This window comes from Balaenoptera musculus, chromosome 2 (genome assembly GCF_009873245.2).
Source record: "Balaenoptera musculus isolate JJ_BM4_2016_0621 chromosome 2, mBalMus1.pri.v3, whole genome shotgun sequence".
NCBI lineage: Eukaryota > Metazoa > Chordata > Mammalia > Artiodactyla > Balaenopteridae > Balaenoptera > Balaenoptera musculus.
In genome coordinates, this window is record NC_045786.1 from 49,966,763 (window position 1) to 49,979,435 (window position 12,673).

Below are 12,673 nucleotides of genomic sequence, written 5' to 3' on the forward strand. Positions count from 1 at the left end.
CCCGCCCCAGTCTGCGGGCCTCCGGAGTGGCGGCGGGGCCGGAGCGGCACAGCAGAGGGGACAAGACCAGGGTAGGAGGGAACCGGCCGGCTGGGAGAGACCCGCACACCATCAAGATGCTGTCCTGGCGGCTGCAAACGGGCTCCGAGAAGGCCGAGCTGCAGGAGCTCAACGCCCGGCTGTACGACTACGTGTGCCGGGTACGGGAGCTGGAGCGCGAAAACCTGCTCCTGGAGGAGGAGCTGCGCGGCCGGCGTGGGTACGAGGGCCTGTGGGCCGAGGCGCAAGCCCGCTTCGCCAAGGAGGCGCGCAGCCTGCGGCAGCAGCTAGACGAACTGAGCTGGGCCACAGCGCTGGCTGAGGGCGAGCGCGACGCGCTGCGGCGCGAGCTGCAGGAGCTGCAGCTGCTGGGCGAGGAGGCACGCGCAGCCCGCGGCCGCCTGGACGCCGAGCTGGACGCGCAGCGGTGGGAGCTGCAGGAGGAGTTGGGCGCGCGCGCCGGCCTCGAGGCGTTGCTGGGCTCCCTGCAGGCCGAGCGCCGCGGCCTAGACGAGGCCCACGAACGCGACGTGCGGGAGCTGCGCGCGCGCGCCGCCGGCCTGACCCTGCGCTACCGCGCCCGCGCCGGCGGCCCCACCGCGCCCCCGCCGCGCATGCGGGAGGTCCACAACGGCTACGCGCTGCTTGTGGCCGACTCATGGCGGGAGACCGTGCAGCTGTACGAGGGCGAGGTGCGCGAGCTGGAGGAGGCGCTGCGGCGCGGCCAGGAGAGCCGGCGCGAGGCCGAGGAGGAGACGCGGCTGTACGCGCAGGAGGCGGAGGCGCTGCGGCGTGAGGCGCTCGAGATGGAGCAGCTGCGGGCGCAGCTGGAGGATGAGCTGCTGTGGGTGCGCGAGGCGTACGAGCTGCGGGCAGAGGAGCGGCAGGTCAGTGCGCTGGGAAGCCCCCGGCCCAGGCCCGCGCGCCCTGCGGGTGGGGGCCGCGGGGGAGCGGTGGGGCTCCCCGGACCACGGCTCGTTCATGCCAGGCGCGACGTCGCCCACGGGCGGGGCCGGCCCAGAGGGTGCCGGTGGGGACCCAGGCGCCGAAGGGACCGCCCTGCTCTGCAGTGGGGCCTCAGGGTCCCGGCATCTCGCCACCCCTGGTTCTTCGACTCAGTGGGCGAGTGCCAAGTGGCAGGTCCCGCTGGATAGACCCGTCCCTGCCCTCCTGTTTGGTTGTCAATTTCTTTGGCCCTTGACATGACTGGGTGCATCCTGACAAATGACCCTCTCAAGCTCTAGGTTCTCTTTCAATTTCCTGTGTTTCGAAGACCGAGTTCACTTAAAAGTCAACCAAGAAGCCCCAGAAGTGACTTCCAGAGGTGACAGCTCTTTCCTTCTCAGACAAGTCTCAGTGTTGGGAGATTTCTAGGCAATGGTCAAGTCCTTATCGTGAGCCGTTCAGAATGGCAGCCCCGTTGGCACTAGGGCTCCCCTGGGGAAAACTTAACTTGTTTTACAAATCGGTTTTTATTTTGCCAGGATGATTTCCCAGTTGGAAGCAGCTGGTGGTGGCTCCCTGGGCGACTGCCTCATTTGTTCTTAGGAGGGGCAGTAATCTTAATGCAGAGAAGAGCATTAAGATCAGAGATGTTTTTCTCACAGTACAAGCTGATGTCCGATCTCTGGGTTGTGTAAAAGCTGTGGTAACGCAGGTCCCTATGGCAGGATGTTATTACAAGTACAGGTAATATAAACAGTTACTGTTTCAGAGAAGCAGAGCTCAGACTTCTGACACTGACACGGTGACACCTGTGGCTGGATTTATTGTCTGTACACCCAGTCCAGTCCCAGGGTTAGCCCTGGTCCTGCCCAGTCTGGGCCAGAATTGGAAGTATTCCCAAATCCTGCTGTCATCAGTTCTTAGGATGACAGTTTAAGACAACATCCACACAAATTCAGAAATATTTTAAAGGGAACAGTTTGTAGCTTCAAATTAAAAATTTGTGTTGGAGTGATTTTGTGCCTTTTAAAAAAATTAGAAGTAAAGGAAACATGGCAGTTGTGGCATAGAGGCCTCTGGTGACCTCACAGGCATCCACAAATAATCAGCAGTTATCTGTTGACTACCCCTGGTCCTTAGCACTGTACTGGGGCTTCACTCTTCAAAGAACTAGAGTCTGGATGGGGAATCATATAAAGCAATACAGTACAAAGTTGTTTGGGATTTAATCTTTTGGATCATAGGTTTTGTTTGGCCTCTGCCTCATAATTTTCAAAAGCCTTCTGCTGGGGTTGTAGGTGGGACAAGGGGAGGGGCCGGTGAAGTATGTGCTGATTTCCGGAGCTTACTCTAGACTCCAGAGCGCTTCCCTTTCCAATGATGGTGGCCAGGGATGCCAGTTCCATGGGGCCCCATGCTCTGTGTTGAGTGAAAGTTAAAAAGTGTCTGTAATGTAAGCTTTCACAGAGCTTTTAACCAAAGAGAAGTGCCTGCCAAACTCACTGCCCCCTGAACCCCTTTGTAGGGAACCCCCGCTACCACCTCAAGGGTCCCTGCTGTGCAGGCAGGTTTGGAAAAGGCTTCTTTGAGGCGTGTTTTGTGGGCTAAATCCCCACCATTCGTTTGCCATCATAGCTCACTTGGCTCATTTTGGACCTGGAAGCTCTGGTTTCAGTGTTCTTTTTTAGCAGCAGAAACCTTTCCCCCGCAGTTAACTCTTAAGTGCACCGCCGGATATGAAACAGATAAAAACAGAGTTCCTCTGATTCCAGAACGGGTGGGGACCTGAAGTGCCGTTCAAAATCACCTTTTTTAACACAGGGACTCCAGGGTACTTCCCTGGGGTCACACCTGCCCCAGAACTAGGATCCCACCCTCCTGTCCAGTGATATCTCTCCTATTGGAATTTGCTTCTTTCCCCTAAAAGTAAAGAGTAAGGAAAATGTCTGTAAGGACTTGGATATATTTCAGTTCCAATTTGTGGCTGTTTCATTGTACTGCATGTTTCCTTATCCATAGCCTGAATCTTTCACCAGTTACCTTAAAGCAACCATATTTCAAGTTGCATTCCAAAAGACTCAATACCAAGTATTAGTATATTTTTTTAAGAAGCGTAAAAATGCTAGATATTTTGTTAAAGAGTAAATATGGATGATTTAACCCCAAGCCCCTGATGTTTTCAAATTCTATAGAAGCTTAGCCTGGGGAGACTGAAAATATCATAAAACCTGATTTAACTAATTTACTGTAATAAAAGTTTCATTACTAAGAGTTAGCCTTTATCAAGAGCTTTTTGTGTGGCAGGTAGCAGAGGTACCAAGCCCATCACATGTGTATTCACTCTCAGTCCTCACATCAGTCTTAGGAGGTGGGTACTAATATTTACCCCATTTTACAGATGATGAAACTGAGGCCCATAGGTCACCTAGTTAGTAAGTAGCTAAGCCTGGGTTTGATTCATGCTCAATTGCCTGAGCAACTAACCACTGGGCAATATTCCCTCTCTTCTATCTGTTCTATTAAAGATGAACTTTAAACCAGTATTCAGTTTGCTTTCATAGAACAACGATCAGTGTTCTTCCTAAGGCATAGCACAGAGGTGCCTGTTAATCTACAGTCCTAAAATGCTTTCAGACCCTTCCAGCTAGCTGTTGTCAGAATAGTTTTAGTGTTAAGTCTTTCATTTACTTTTTAACGTGTTCCATACGGTTTAATGGGAACCCCTCTCCCTCATCTGGAGGCAGGAACGCCCACATAGTGCCCAGGCTCTGGGCTGGCACTGCAGCTTGAGGGGGAAAGATGCTCACTAGGACTTTCTTTCTGGGAAAAATGGGCCTTCCCAGATGGCCTACATGCCTTAGACCTCTCTCGTAGGCCCCTCGCCTCAGATTTGCCAGAGAAAAGTTTGCTGAAATGACATCCAAGTTCCCAGCATTTTATATGTAGTTCAGATCACTTGAAGCCTAATTAATACACCCTGTCTCCCAGTCTGCAGGAAGGGGCTTCAGACAAAAACTAAGATGTTTGTGATTTACACCAGCCTTATCCCATAAACATTGAGATTTTGGCTCGTGAAAGTGCACTGTTAGCCTCAAGGCTGACTGTGGCCAGCTTCCACGCCCCCAAGACATGACTGAATGAGAACTTTCTTTCGATAGGAATGGAGTTGGTTTAGCTGCCCTACCTGGGTCTGAATTGTGGCTCTGCCACTGTTTGTGTCTCCGTTTCCCCATCTGTGAACTAGGGGTAATGAAAATGGCCCACAGGGTGCATCCCCATTCAGTTCACTCATTGAGTACTTGGTGTGCCAAGCTTGCCTCTTAAGTGCTGGGGGTACAGCAGGGAGCATAACAGAAACAAAACAGAGAAAGTCCTTGACTGCACAGGTCTGGAGGTGGAAACAGTTCAGTGTTCAGGAGCAGGTGTGGCTGGGGCGAGTGGGCGAAGGTGGCCTCTACAGGACCTGGGCTTCGGCTCTGAGCATGTGGGAAGTCGCTGGAGGGCTCTGCGCAGAGGTGGGTGGTGACCCGTGTCTTCATGGAGTCTCCCTGGCTGCTGTGATACACATAGGCTGTGTGGGGCACGTGTGGGAGTAGAGAGACCTCTTTAGGAGACACTTGCCACCGTCAAGGCAGTAGGTGCTGGAGGCTTGGGCCAGGGGCAGCAGCGAAGGGCAGAGGCAGGAATCTACCCTGAAGTTGAAGCCCATGGGGTTTGTGGATGGATTGGATGTGGTGGAAGAGAGAGGGAGAAATCAAGTCCGCTCCAGGGCCTGGGGCCTGAGCAGCTGGAGGAAGGGGGGTGGTGCAGGAAGGCAGGCTTGGGTGGGAGAGCAGATTTCAGTTTGAAATGCCTCTGAGATACCCACCTGGTCTTGTAACATAAATGATGGGTCTGGAGTTCAGGGTGTTGTATGGGCCAGAGATATAAACACTTAGCATCCAATCAATGCTTGTTATTAACAAACATCTAGTTTTTGCATCTAAATGAGGTTATCACAGAATTTAAATTCCCTCAAGCTCTCTAACGTTCAAGATTCTCAGTGCGTGACCATGACACTTGCAAGCTCTTCCTGTTGTGTCTGGGTGACTTGCTCAGCAAGGAGCTGCTCAAGTTTGGTTAAGAGAAAGTGAATTCTTTGGACAATGAGGGCAGCATGCTTTCCCTGATGTAGCCTACATTTCATCACCAGTTGTGATGCTGCCCAAACGTTCTCTAAATAGCAACTAGAAAGGTGACCTTTCTCCACAGCTCTAACATTTGGCAAAACTGCTCCTGCTTGGGTTAGAATTTGCTGTGTCTCAGGCTCCAGTGCCTTGGCTTGGCCCACGGTTTGAAAACTTCTGGAGAAGTGGAAGCCAAGTCTGAGGCTTTATTCAACCAGCAGGATCGGTTACAATTTCTGTGAAGACTGTTGGGAGCCAATAATTCTTATATTCCTGCTTCCAAAAGTCAACGAATTTTCCTTTGACAGTTTAGGAAGAGTTGACTCACATGGGAATGTGGTTGGAACTGCACTTATTTTAACTTAAACACAGTTTGATTTTCCTCCTCTTATTTTGCGGGGTGCAGAAATGTTCTGTACCCCCAGGAGGGAGAGAATCTTCGTGTTACCTCCTTGGCATGGCTGGGAGATCTTGACCTGCTTAGGAGGCTTGTAGTTAGAGAATTGAATGTGTTTGATTTTTTTTTTCTAAGCATTTTAACAGCAATCAAACTTTTTTGTGAAGAAGGCATTACTACACATTGCCAGATTTTAATATTTAGGTAGAATTTCCTGTAGTAGGAAGGAGTCATATATTTATGTTTACAGAACATTTTATACTGTAACCTTGTACCTGAGTTTATACTCCCTCTAAAATGGGGGAACATAGGCTTTTTTTTAAATATTTATTTATTTATTTATTTATTTTTGGCTGTGTTGGGTCTTCGTTTCTGTGCAAGGGCTTTCTCCAGTTGCGGAGAGCGGGGGCCACTCTTCATCGCGGTGCGCAGGCCTCTCACTGTCGCGGCCTCTCTTGTTGCGGAGCACAGGCTCCAGACGCGCAGGCCCAGTAATTGTGGCTCACGGGCCCAGTTGCTCCGCGGCATGTGGGATCTTCCCGGACCGGGGCTCGAACCCGTGTCCCCCGCATTGGCAGGCGGATTCCTAACCACTGCGCCACCAGGGAAGCCCGGAACATAGGCTTTTAACACTGAGACTTAACTATAGAATGTGTGAATGTTGTGACTAAATTCTGGCAACTGTCACTTAAATCAAGACTGGCCAATGGTCTGCTTTGATGAACCTCTTTATCTATTTATAATGCCAGTTTTGGAGGGTGTTTACACTTACCCACCCTTGGATACTAGCTAGCGGTTTTTAAATTTACTCCTTTGCTTTAAAAGCTAAGTGGCTTCAGTTTTTGTTTTTAGCATACTTTGTATAAACAAAAAGAACCTAGCAACAATTATTAGCTTAGATATATAGAACTGCTATGAGAAGCAGAATTATTTACATGCTGATCATTCATGCATCTTCTTAGATGGTAAATCCAGTGTGGGACTTAGTTACATTCATTCCTTAGTTTCATAGACATTACATATTTACTTTGGACTGCCAGCATATTGCCAGGTGCCTTTGGTGGAGGGATTACATGAGAAATGAAAATAGATTCCTTCTCCCGTTGTCTTATAATTTTTAAATTCCACAAAAATAAATGTCTAAAAATGTAGCCTGTTAATTGTATTCAGGAATAATGCTACATTTCATTGCAAACGAAAAGTTAAAGTATATGGACTTATTCAAAGTTTAAATATTTGTTCAGTTAACTGTTCCCCAGCGTAACTGTAAAATGTTATATAAAATTGTAATGCAGAGTAGGGCAAAACTGTAAAATGGTACAAATGAAGCCATTATGTTTATTAATTAAAATATATTGTCGATTGAAAATAGTACATTTTGGGGACTTCCCTGGTGGCACAGTGGTTAAGAATCCACCTGCCAATGCAGGGGACACGGGTTCAATCCCTGGTCTGGGAAGATCCCACATGCCACAGAGCAGCTAAGCCCATGCGCCACAACTACTGAGCCTGTGCTCTAGAGCCTGTGAGCCATAACTGCTGAGCCCTCGTGCCACAACTACTGAAGCCTGCATGCCTAGAGCCCGTGTTTTGCAACAAGAGAAGCCACCGCAATGAGAAGCATGCCCACCACAACGAAAGAGTAGTTCCCACTCACTGCAACGAGAGAAAGCCCATGTGCAGCAACAAAGACCCAACGCAGTCAAAAATAAATAAATAAATAAAATAAAAATAAATACATTTATTAAAAAAAAAAGAAAACAGTACATTTTAAGGAGGGTAATATTATCTTGATCATTTCATTTTAAATCTAGTTCACTGGTTGTGTGCTGTGTGACTTGCATGTGAAGGGCATTTTTCTAGAGGCGGGGGCTGGGGGGATGCATGAGACAGCGACAGGCTGTGCCTTGCAGTGTCTCCCAGGTGGGGGGGGGGGGTTGGGTGGTGGGACATGGACAGATGCAATTAACCAGGAGGGAGCGGAAGTGCTATGGGGGCGATGTGAACACGTGCCCAGGGAGCACTTATTAAACTACACGAGAACAGTCATAAAAGTTTATATCCAGGTGTGACTTTTGACATTTATGCCCAGAATATATTCTTGTCACATTAACATAACTTTTCTTCCCAGATGATTTTAAAGTAGCTTTTCTAGGTGAAACAAAGAACTCTGTATCATGAGTATGGGGGAAATTCTGTTTCAGATCTGAGTAAATTCTGTTTTAAGTATAGTAAAACCCCTGCTTTCTAGTCTTGCCTTATTTTATTTATTTATTTATTTATTTAAAACTTCTTTTTATTTTTTATTTTAAAAAGATTTATTTATTATTTATTTATTTATAATTTATTTTTGGCTGCGTTGGGTCTTAGTTGTGGCATGTGGGATCTTCGTTGAGGCATGCGGGATCTTTCGTTGGGGTGTGCGGGCTTCTCTCTAGTTGTGGCGTGCGTATTTTCTCTCTATAGTTGTGGCACGCAGGCTCCAGGGCGTGTGGACTCTGTAGTTGTGGTACGCGGGTTCCAGAGTGCGTGGGCTCTGTAGTTTGTGGCATGAAAGCTCTCTAGTTGAGACTCGCGAGCTCAGTAGTTGTGGTGCATGGGCTTAGTTGTCCCGCGGCATGTGGGATCTTAGTTCCCTGACCAGGGATAGAACACACGTCCCCTGCATTGTAAGGTGGATTCTTTACCACTGTACCACCAGGGAGGTCCCTAGTCTTGGCCTATTTTAAATAACATCTTACTTCACTAGTGTCATATATTGACTTCCCTAAGCTGTAGAGATGCTTTACAAGCATTCATTATTATTAGGGAGAATGAAAAGAGAAGCCTGTGTCCTAGCCACATCTTCCTTATGCGCTGATTAAAAAAAAAGAAACCTTCCAGGTGGGAGAAATATAGTATTTAAAAATCATCCTTGGGACTTCCCTGGTGGTGCAGTGGTTAAGAATATGCTTGCCTATGCAGGGGACACGGGTTCAAGACCTAGTCCGGGAAGATCCCACATGCCGCGGAGCAACTAAGCCCGTGCGCCACAACTACTGACCCTGCGCTTTAGAGCCCGTGAGCCACAACTACTGAACCCCACACGCCGAGAGCCCTTGCTCCACGACAAGAGAAGCCACCACAATGAGAAGCCTGCACACCGCAACGAAGAGTAGCCCCCGCTCACCGCAACTGGAGAAAGCCCACATGCAGCAACGAAGTCCCAACACAGCCAAAAATAAATAAATAAATTTATTAAAAAAATAAATAAATAAAAATCATCCTTGCAATGACTGCATTTTTAATAAACTTGGAGATTTTTCATCTCTTTTTGTGTCCTGAGCTCTTGGTACCTTAAGTTCAACCCAGCAAAGCTCCAGTCCTCTGATCCCAAAACCTTCTGTTCTCTTTAGAGAAAGATTGCCTGCCTGGAGGATGAGAAGGCAGCCCTTACCTTGGCCATGGCTGACCGGCTGCGGGACTATCAGGAGCTCGTGCAGGTGAAGACTGGCCTCAGTGTGGAGGTGGCAACCTATAGGTAAGGATGCTGCGCTGAGTCCACCAAGCTGAAGCTGGCAGTGTGAAAGTCCCTGCAGCCTCCGTGGAGTGGCTGTGGCTTTGTGACAGCAGAGAGCAGCCCTGGTGTGGCCAAGTGAGGCGTCCAGGGCCAGAGAGGGAAGGAGGAGCGGGGCCATGCTCAGATCACGGGGCAGGCATCCCCTGATGGTGGGAGTAGCCAAGTTTTGCACCCTTGCCTGCTCTTTGCGTGTGTCCTGGGAACTGGTGAAGAGCTTTGCACACGTCAACTCCTCGGATCCTAGGGATTAGGTTCTGTGTTAGTTACAGAGCTAGAAAGGGGGGTACCGGGACTTGAACCCCGAAGATCTGAGTCCATCTGCCTGTTGTGCTGTTGCTTCAAATCCCAGGGCTCTGACTCTGTCTACAGGGATTTGGCCTTAAAAGTACTGCGTCTCTGCCCAAAGATCAGCATGGCACTGCAGGCGACTGGCTTTGTTTATCAAGATGTTGACTTGAATTTGACCAAGCCAGATGAAACAGTCACAGAGCCCTCAAAGGGGCAGAGGACATGGCCCGGTATCCCTGGAGGGGCCTGTGGGTCACAGAGTGGCACTTGCCCTCGGCGCCCCCTTCCTGCCCCCCGGGGCTGAGCCATCTCTGGCTGAGGTGGCACCCCTCACCTTGCGGCTTTCCTGATTGGTGAGGACTGGTACCGAGGGACCCAGATCTCAGACACTTACAATGGAAGGAATTTTAGGGACCCAGTTTCCCCACTTGTGAGAATGATCATGGTGGCCAACGTTACTGAGCCCTTACTGCTTGCCGGACGCAGTGGTAAGTCCTTCGCAGCTGCTCACTGCCCATAGTCACCCTCTGGTGGTGGACACACCACACCCCTTTTGCAGGTGAGGGAAGGGGCCTGGAAGCAGGGATCCAGGCTGCTGAGGGGCCTGTGCCTTACCCACCGAGCATGACAGCCCTTGGAGGAGCCTCTGGCTGAATTGAGGGATGGTCCTAGGGCCAAGCTGGTGGGGGCCTTGCTGGGTCCCTGCTCTGGGAGCTATGCAGCCTGAGTCCTGCAGAAGGGATGCTGGTCAGGGCATGGGGGAGGGGAGAGGAGGCACTTGCCAGCCTGTCTTTCCCAAAGTCCATCTCCACAATCTTCTTGGAAATCTCATGGGGTGAACAATTGCAAAATTAAATTGGTAGGGTATTGAAACAAATGCTGAGTGAGATAAGCTAAGCTTTACTAATAAGGAAAACTTCAAAACAGTCGTGCTTTATTTGGGGGAAGGAAGCATTAGGATTTTTTTCACTTGCAAGTGACAGAAACCCTTCTCAGACTGGCTCAAGTCAAAAAAGGCATTTATTACTCATATAACTGAAAAAGTCCTTAGTTTTGGGCATGGTAGGTTCAGGTGCCCGGATGAGGTTGTTGGCAGGCTGTCCCTGCCTTCTCTGTCCCCTCCTTCCTTGCTCTGCCCCCACAGTGGCAGGAGGGGCCCCAAGCAGCTCCAGGCTTTTGTCCTTGAAACCCCCAATCCTGTGGTCAGAGGAGGGGGCTCTTTCCCACCATCCTAGCAGGACTCCTGGACCCCCTCTGGCTCTGCTGGGTCACGTGTCCATCCTTGGCTCGGGGAACGAAGTGCTTGAAAGGGGTCAGCTTCCTATGAGTCACATGGACTGAGATTCAGGTGGGAGGTACCCCAAACAAGGCATCGTTCTAGAGCGGATGCTGGGTCAGCCTAGAAAACCCACATCTGTGCCCCTGTTAGGTGACACCTGGTGTCAGGTGAGGTCTTTTCTCTACAGAGGCAGTTGGATCTTCCTGTTTCCTTTTTGTAAGAGTTCTCTGGGTTGGAGTCAGGAGACTTTGATTTTATGCCTCATCTCTCTGGGATTTTGAGCCCTTTCCTTCCTCGCTTTGTCCTGCCCCCAGTTCTCTGTCATGAAAAGTCAGAGGGCACAGGTGGGCATCTTGCCTGAGAGGCCAGGGCCTTACCTCTCTGGTAGGTGTTCACAACCCTACCAGCTTAGCTTTCCTCAAGGCTTAGCTTTTTCTAGCTTTTCTCTTGGTCGCGAGCCTTTTTCGCTCATGTCAGCAGGGACAGAGTTTACTCCTGTCTGTGGCCGGGCGTTTCTTTAACCCGTTTAGGGATTGACTTGGCCCTCTCCTAGGAGTTTAGGAAGCATCGGTCCTTTCTGGGAAGTGAGTGATTGATTTCACTGTGTGCCTTCCTGAAGTCCAAGTTTGCGTGGGGAAAATGGGGAGCTCAGCCCAGGAGCCTGCATATGCCCGGCCCTGCCCAGCTCCAGACCCCAGCCTCTGTGGTTAGAACTGTTGCCTCCCCCCTGCCCTCCAGTGCTTAGGATTGAGTCTGGGAGATGCCCGCAGGTCTAAAAGACGTACAGGCGGTAGAATATGACCTGTTTCTTTGTATCAGCCAAAGCCTAGCATTTTTTATCACTGATAAGTGTCCTGAAGATAAACCCTTGCCATGTCTTACATGATTCTTTCAGTACTTTGTGCTGCTGCCCAAATTCTGAGGCCAGGTATGAAAATTCCTCTTCACAAGTGCCCATTTGATCTTTACAAACCTCGACCCTCCATCTCCGGGAAGTTGACCTTCTTCCCACACCCTGCCTCTCTGAGGGCGGCAGGGACAGTCAGCTCCGTGGGGACCACGTTCCAGGGTCCCGTGCAGTGTGACTGCTCACCAGCCCTGTCCAGAGGGGCTGAGGTGGCCAGTGCTGTGGCAGGCGTTGCTTCGCCCGCCGTGGCTGAGGTTGTGTTTCCCCGAAGTGGCCGCTCCTCTAGCACTGCTCAGACAGACATGTGAGGTGTGTGAGCCACTGCTCACACACCACACATGGAAGAGAAGGGCTGTGGCTCTGGAAAGCTGAAAGCACATCACAGCACGGCTGGACTCTGCGGGCTGTGCTGAGGCCAGGTCTCAAGTATCGTGAGTCCTTCCAAACCCAGATATTTGGCCCTTTCCGGAAACCTTAAAGAAGAAACGTTAAGGTAATAATAAAATGGTGCAACTCATAATTTATAGGGATAGACTTACAGTTTATACGTAAATATATAATTTAACAAAATAATAAAATTAAAACAAAGTGAACCTCAGAGTCTAAGACTGGAGGATTTCACCAAAACTAAGTTGGCCAGTTGGTGGCCAGGGAGACCGTGGTGCCTGGCCTGGCAGGTGAATGTGAGGATGAGCCCTTTGCTCCCACATTGCAGGTGATGATGGGCAGAAGCCGTGGGGCTGGGCTGGGGCTGAGGATGCTGAGAGAAGGGGGAAGTGTGGGAGAAGACAGGCTGGCACAGTTGTGCTTGCTCTTGTCTGCCTGTCCCCAGTGGTGTCATGTGGGGCTGGAGATGCTTATCCGCCTGACATGTCATCTCGAGGTTTTTCCTGACGTGTGAGTGCTTATTATACGAGGGGCTGAGTGATGAAAGGGGAGATTCTCAGAAACAGGACAGGGCGTGGCTCTCAGCTGCATCTGCACATGGGCATCACTGGGAGAAGCTGATGAAGCATCGGCTCCTGGACCCAGTTTAGATATTCCCATTAGATTGGCTCAGGGTGGGCCCAGGCATGGTAGTGCTAGAGCTAGA

General features: G+C 50.1%; 1 protein-coding gene across 2 annotated transcripts in view; it reads left to right on the forward strand.

Moving 5' to 3' along the window:
• SYNM (synemin) overlaps positions 1-12,673 on the forward strand; it is a 27,766-nt gene continuing 15,093 nt past the window's right edge. The window contains exons 1-2 of one of the 2 annotated variants that reach the window (XM_036841874.1): positions 1-926; positions 8,943-9,067. In XM_036841874.1, coding sequence (XP_036697769.1) covers positions 117-926; positions 8,943-9,067 — 935 coding nt within the window. In that variant the 5' untranslated portion in view covers positions 1-116. The remainder of the gene's footprint in view (positions 927-8,942; positions 9,068-12,673) is intronic. The other variant, XM_036841875.1, reaches the window with a different exon arrangement.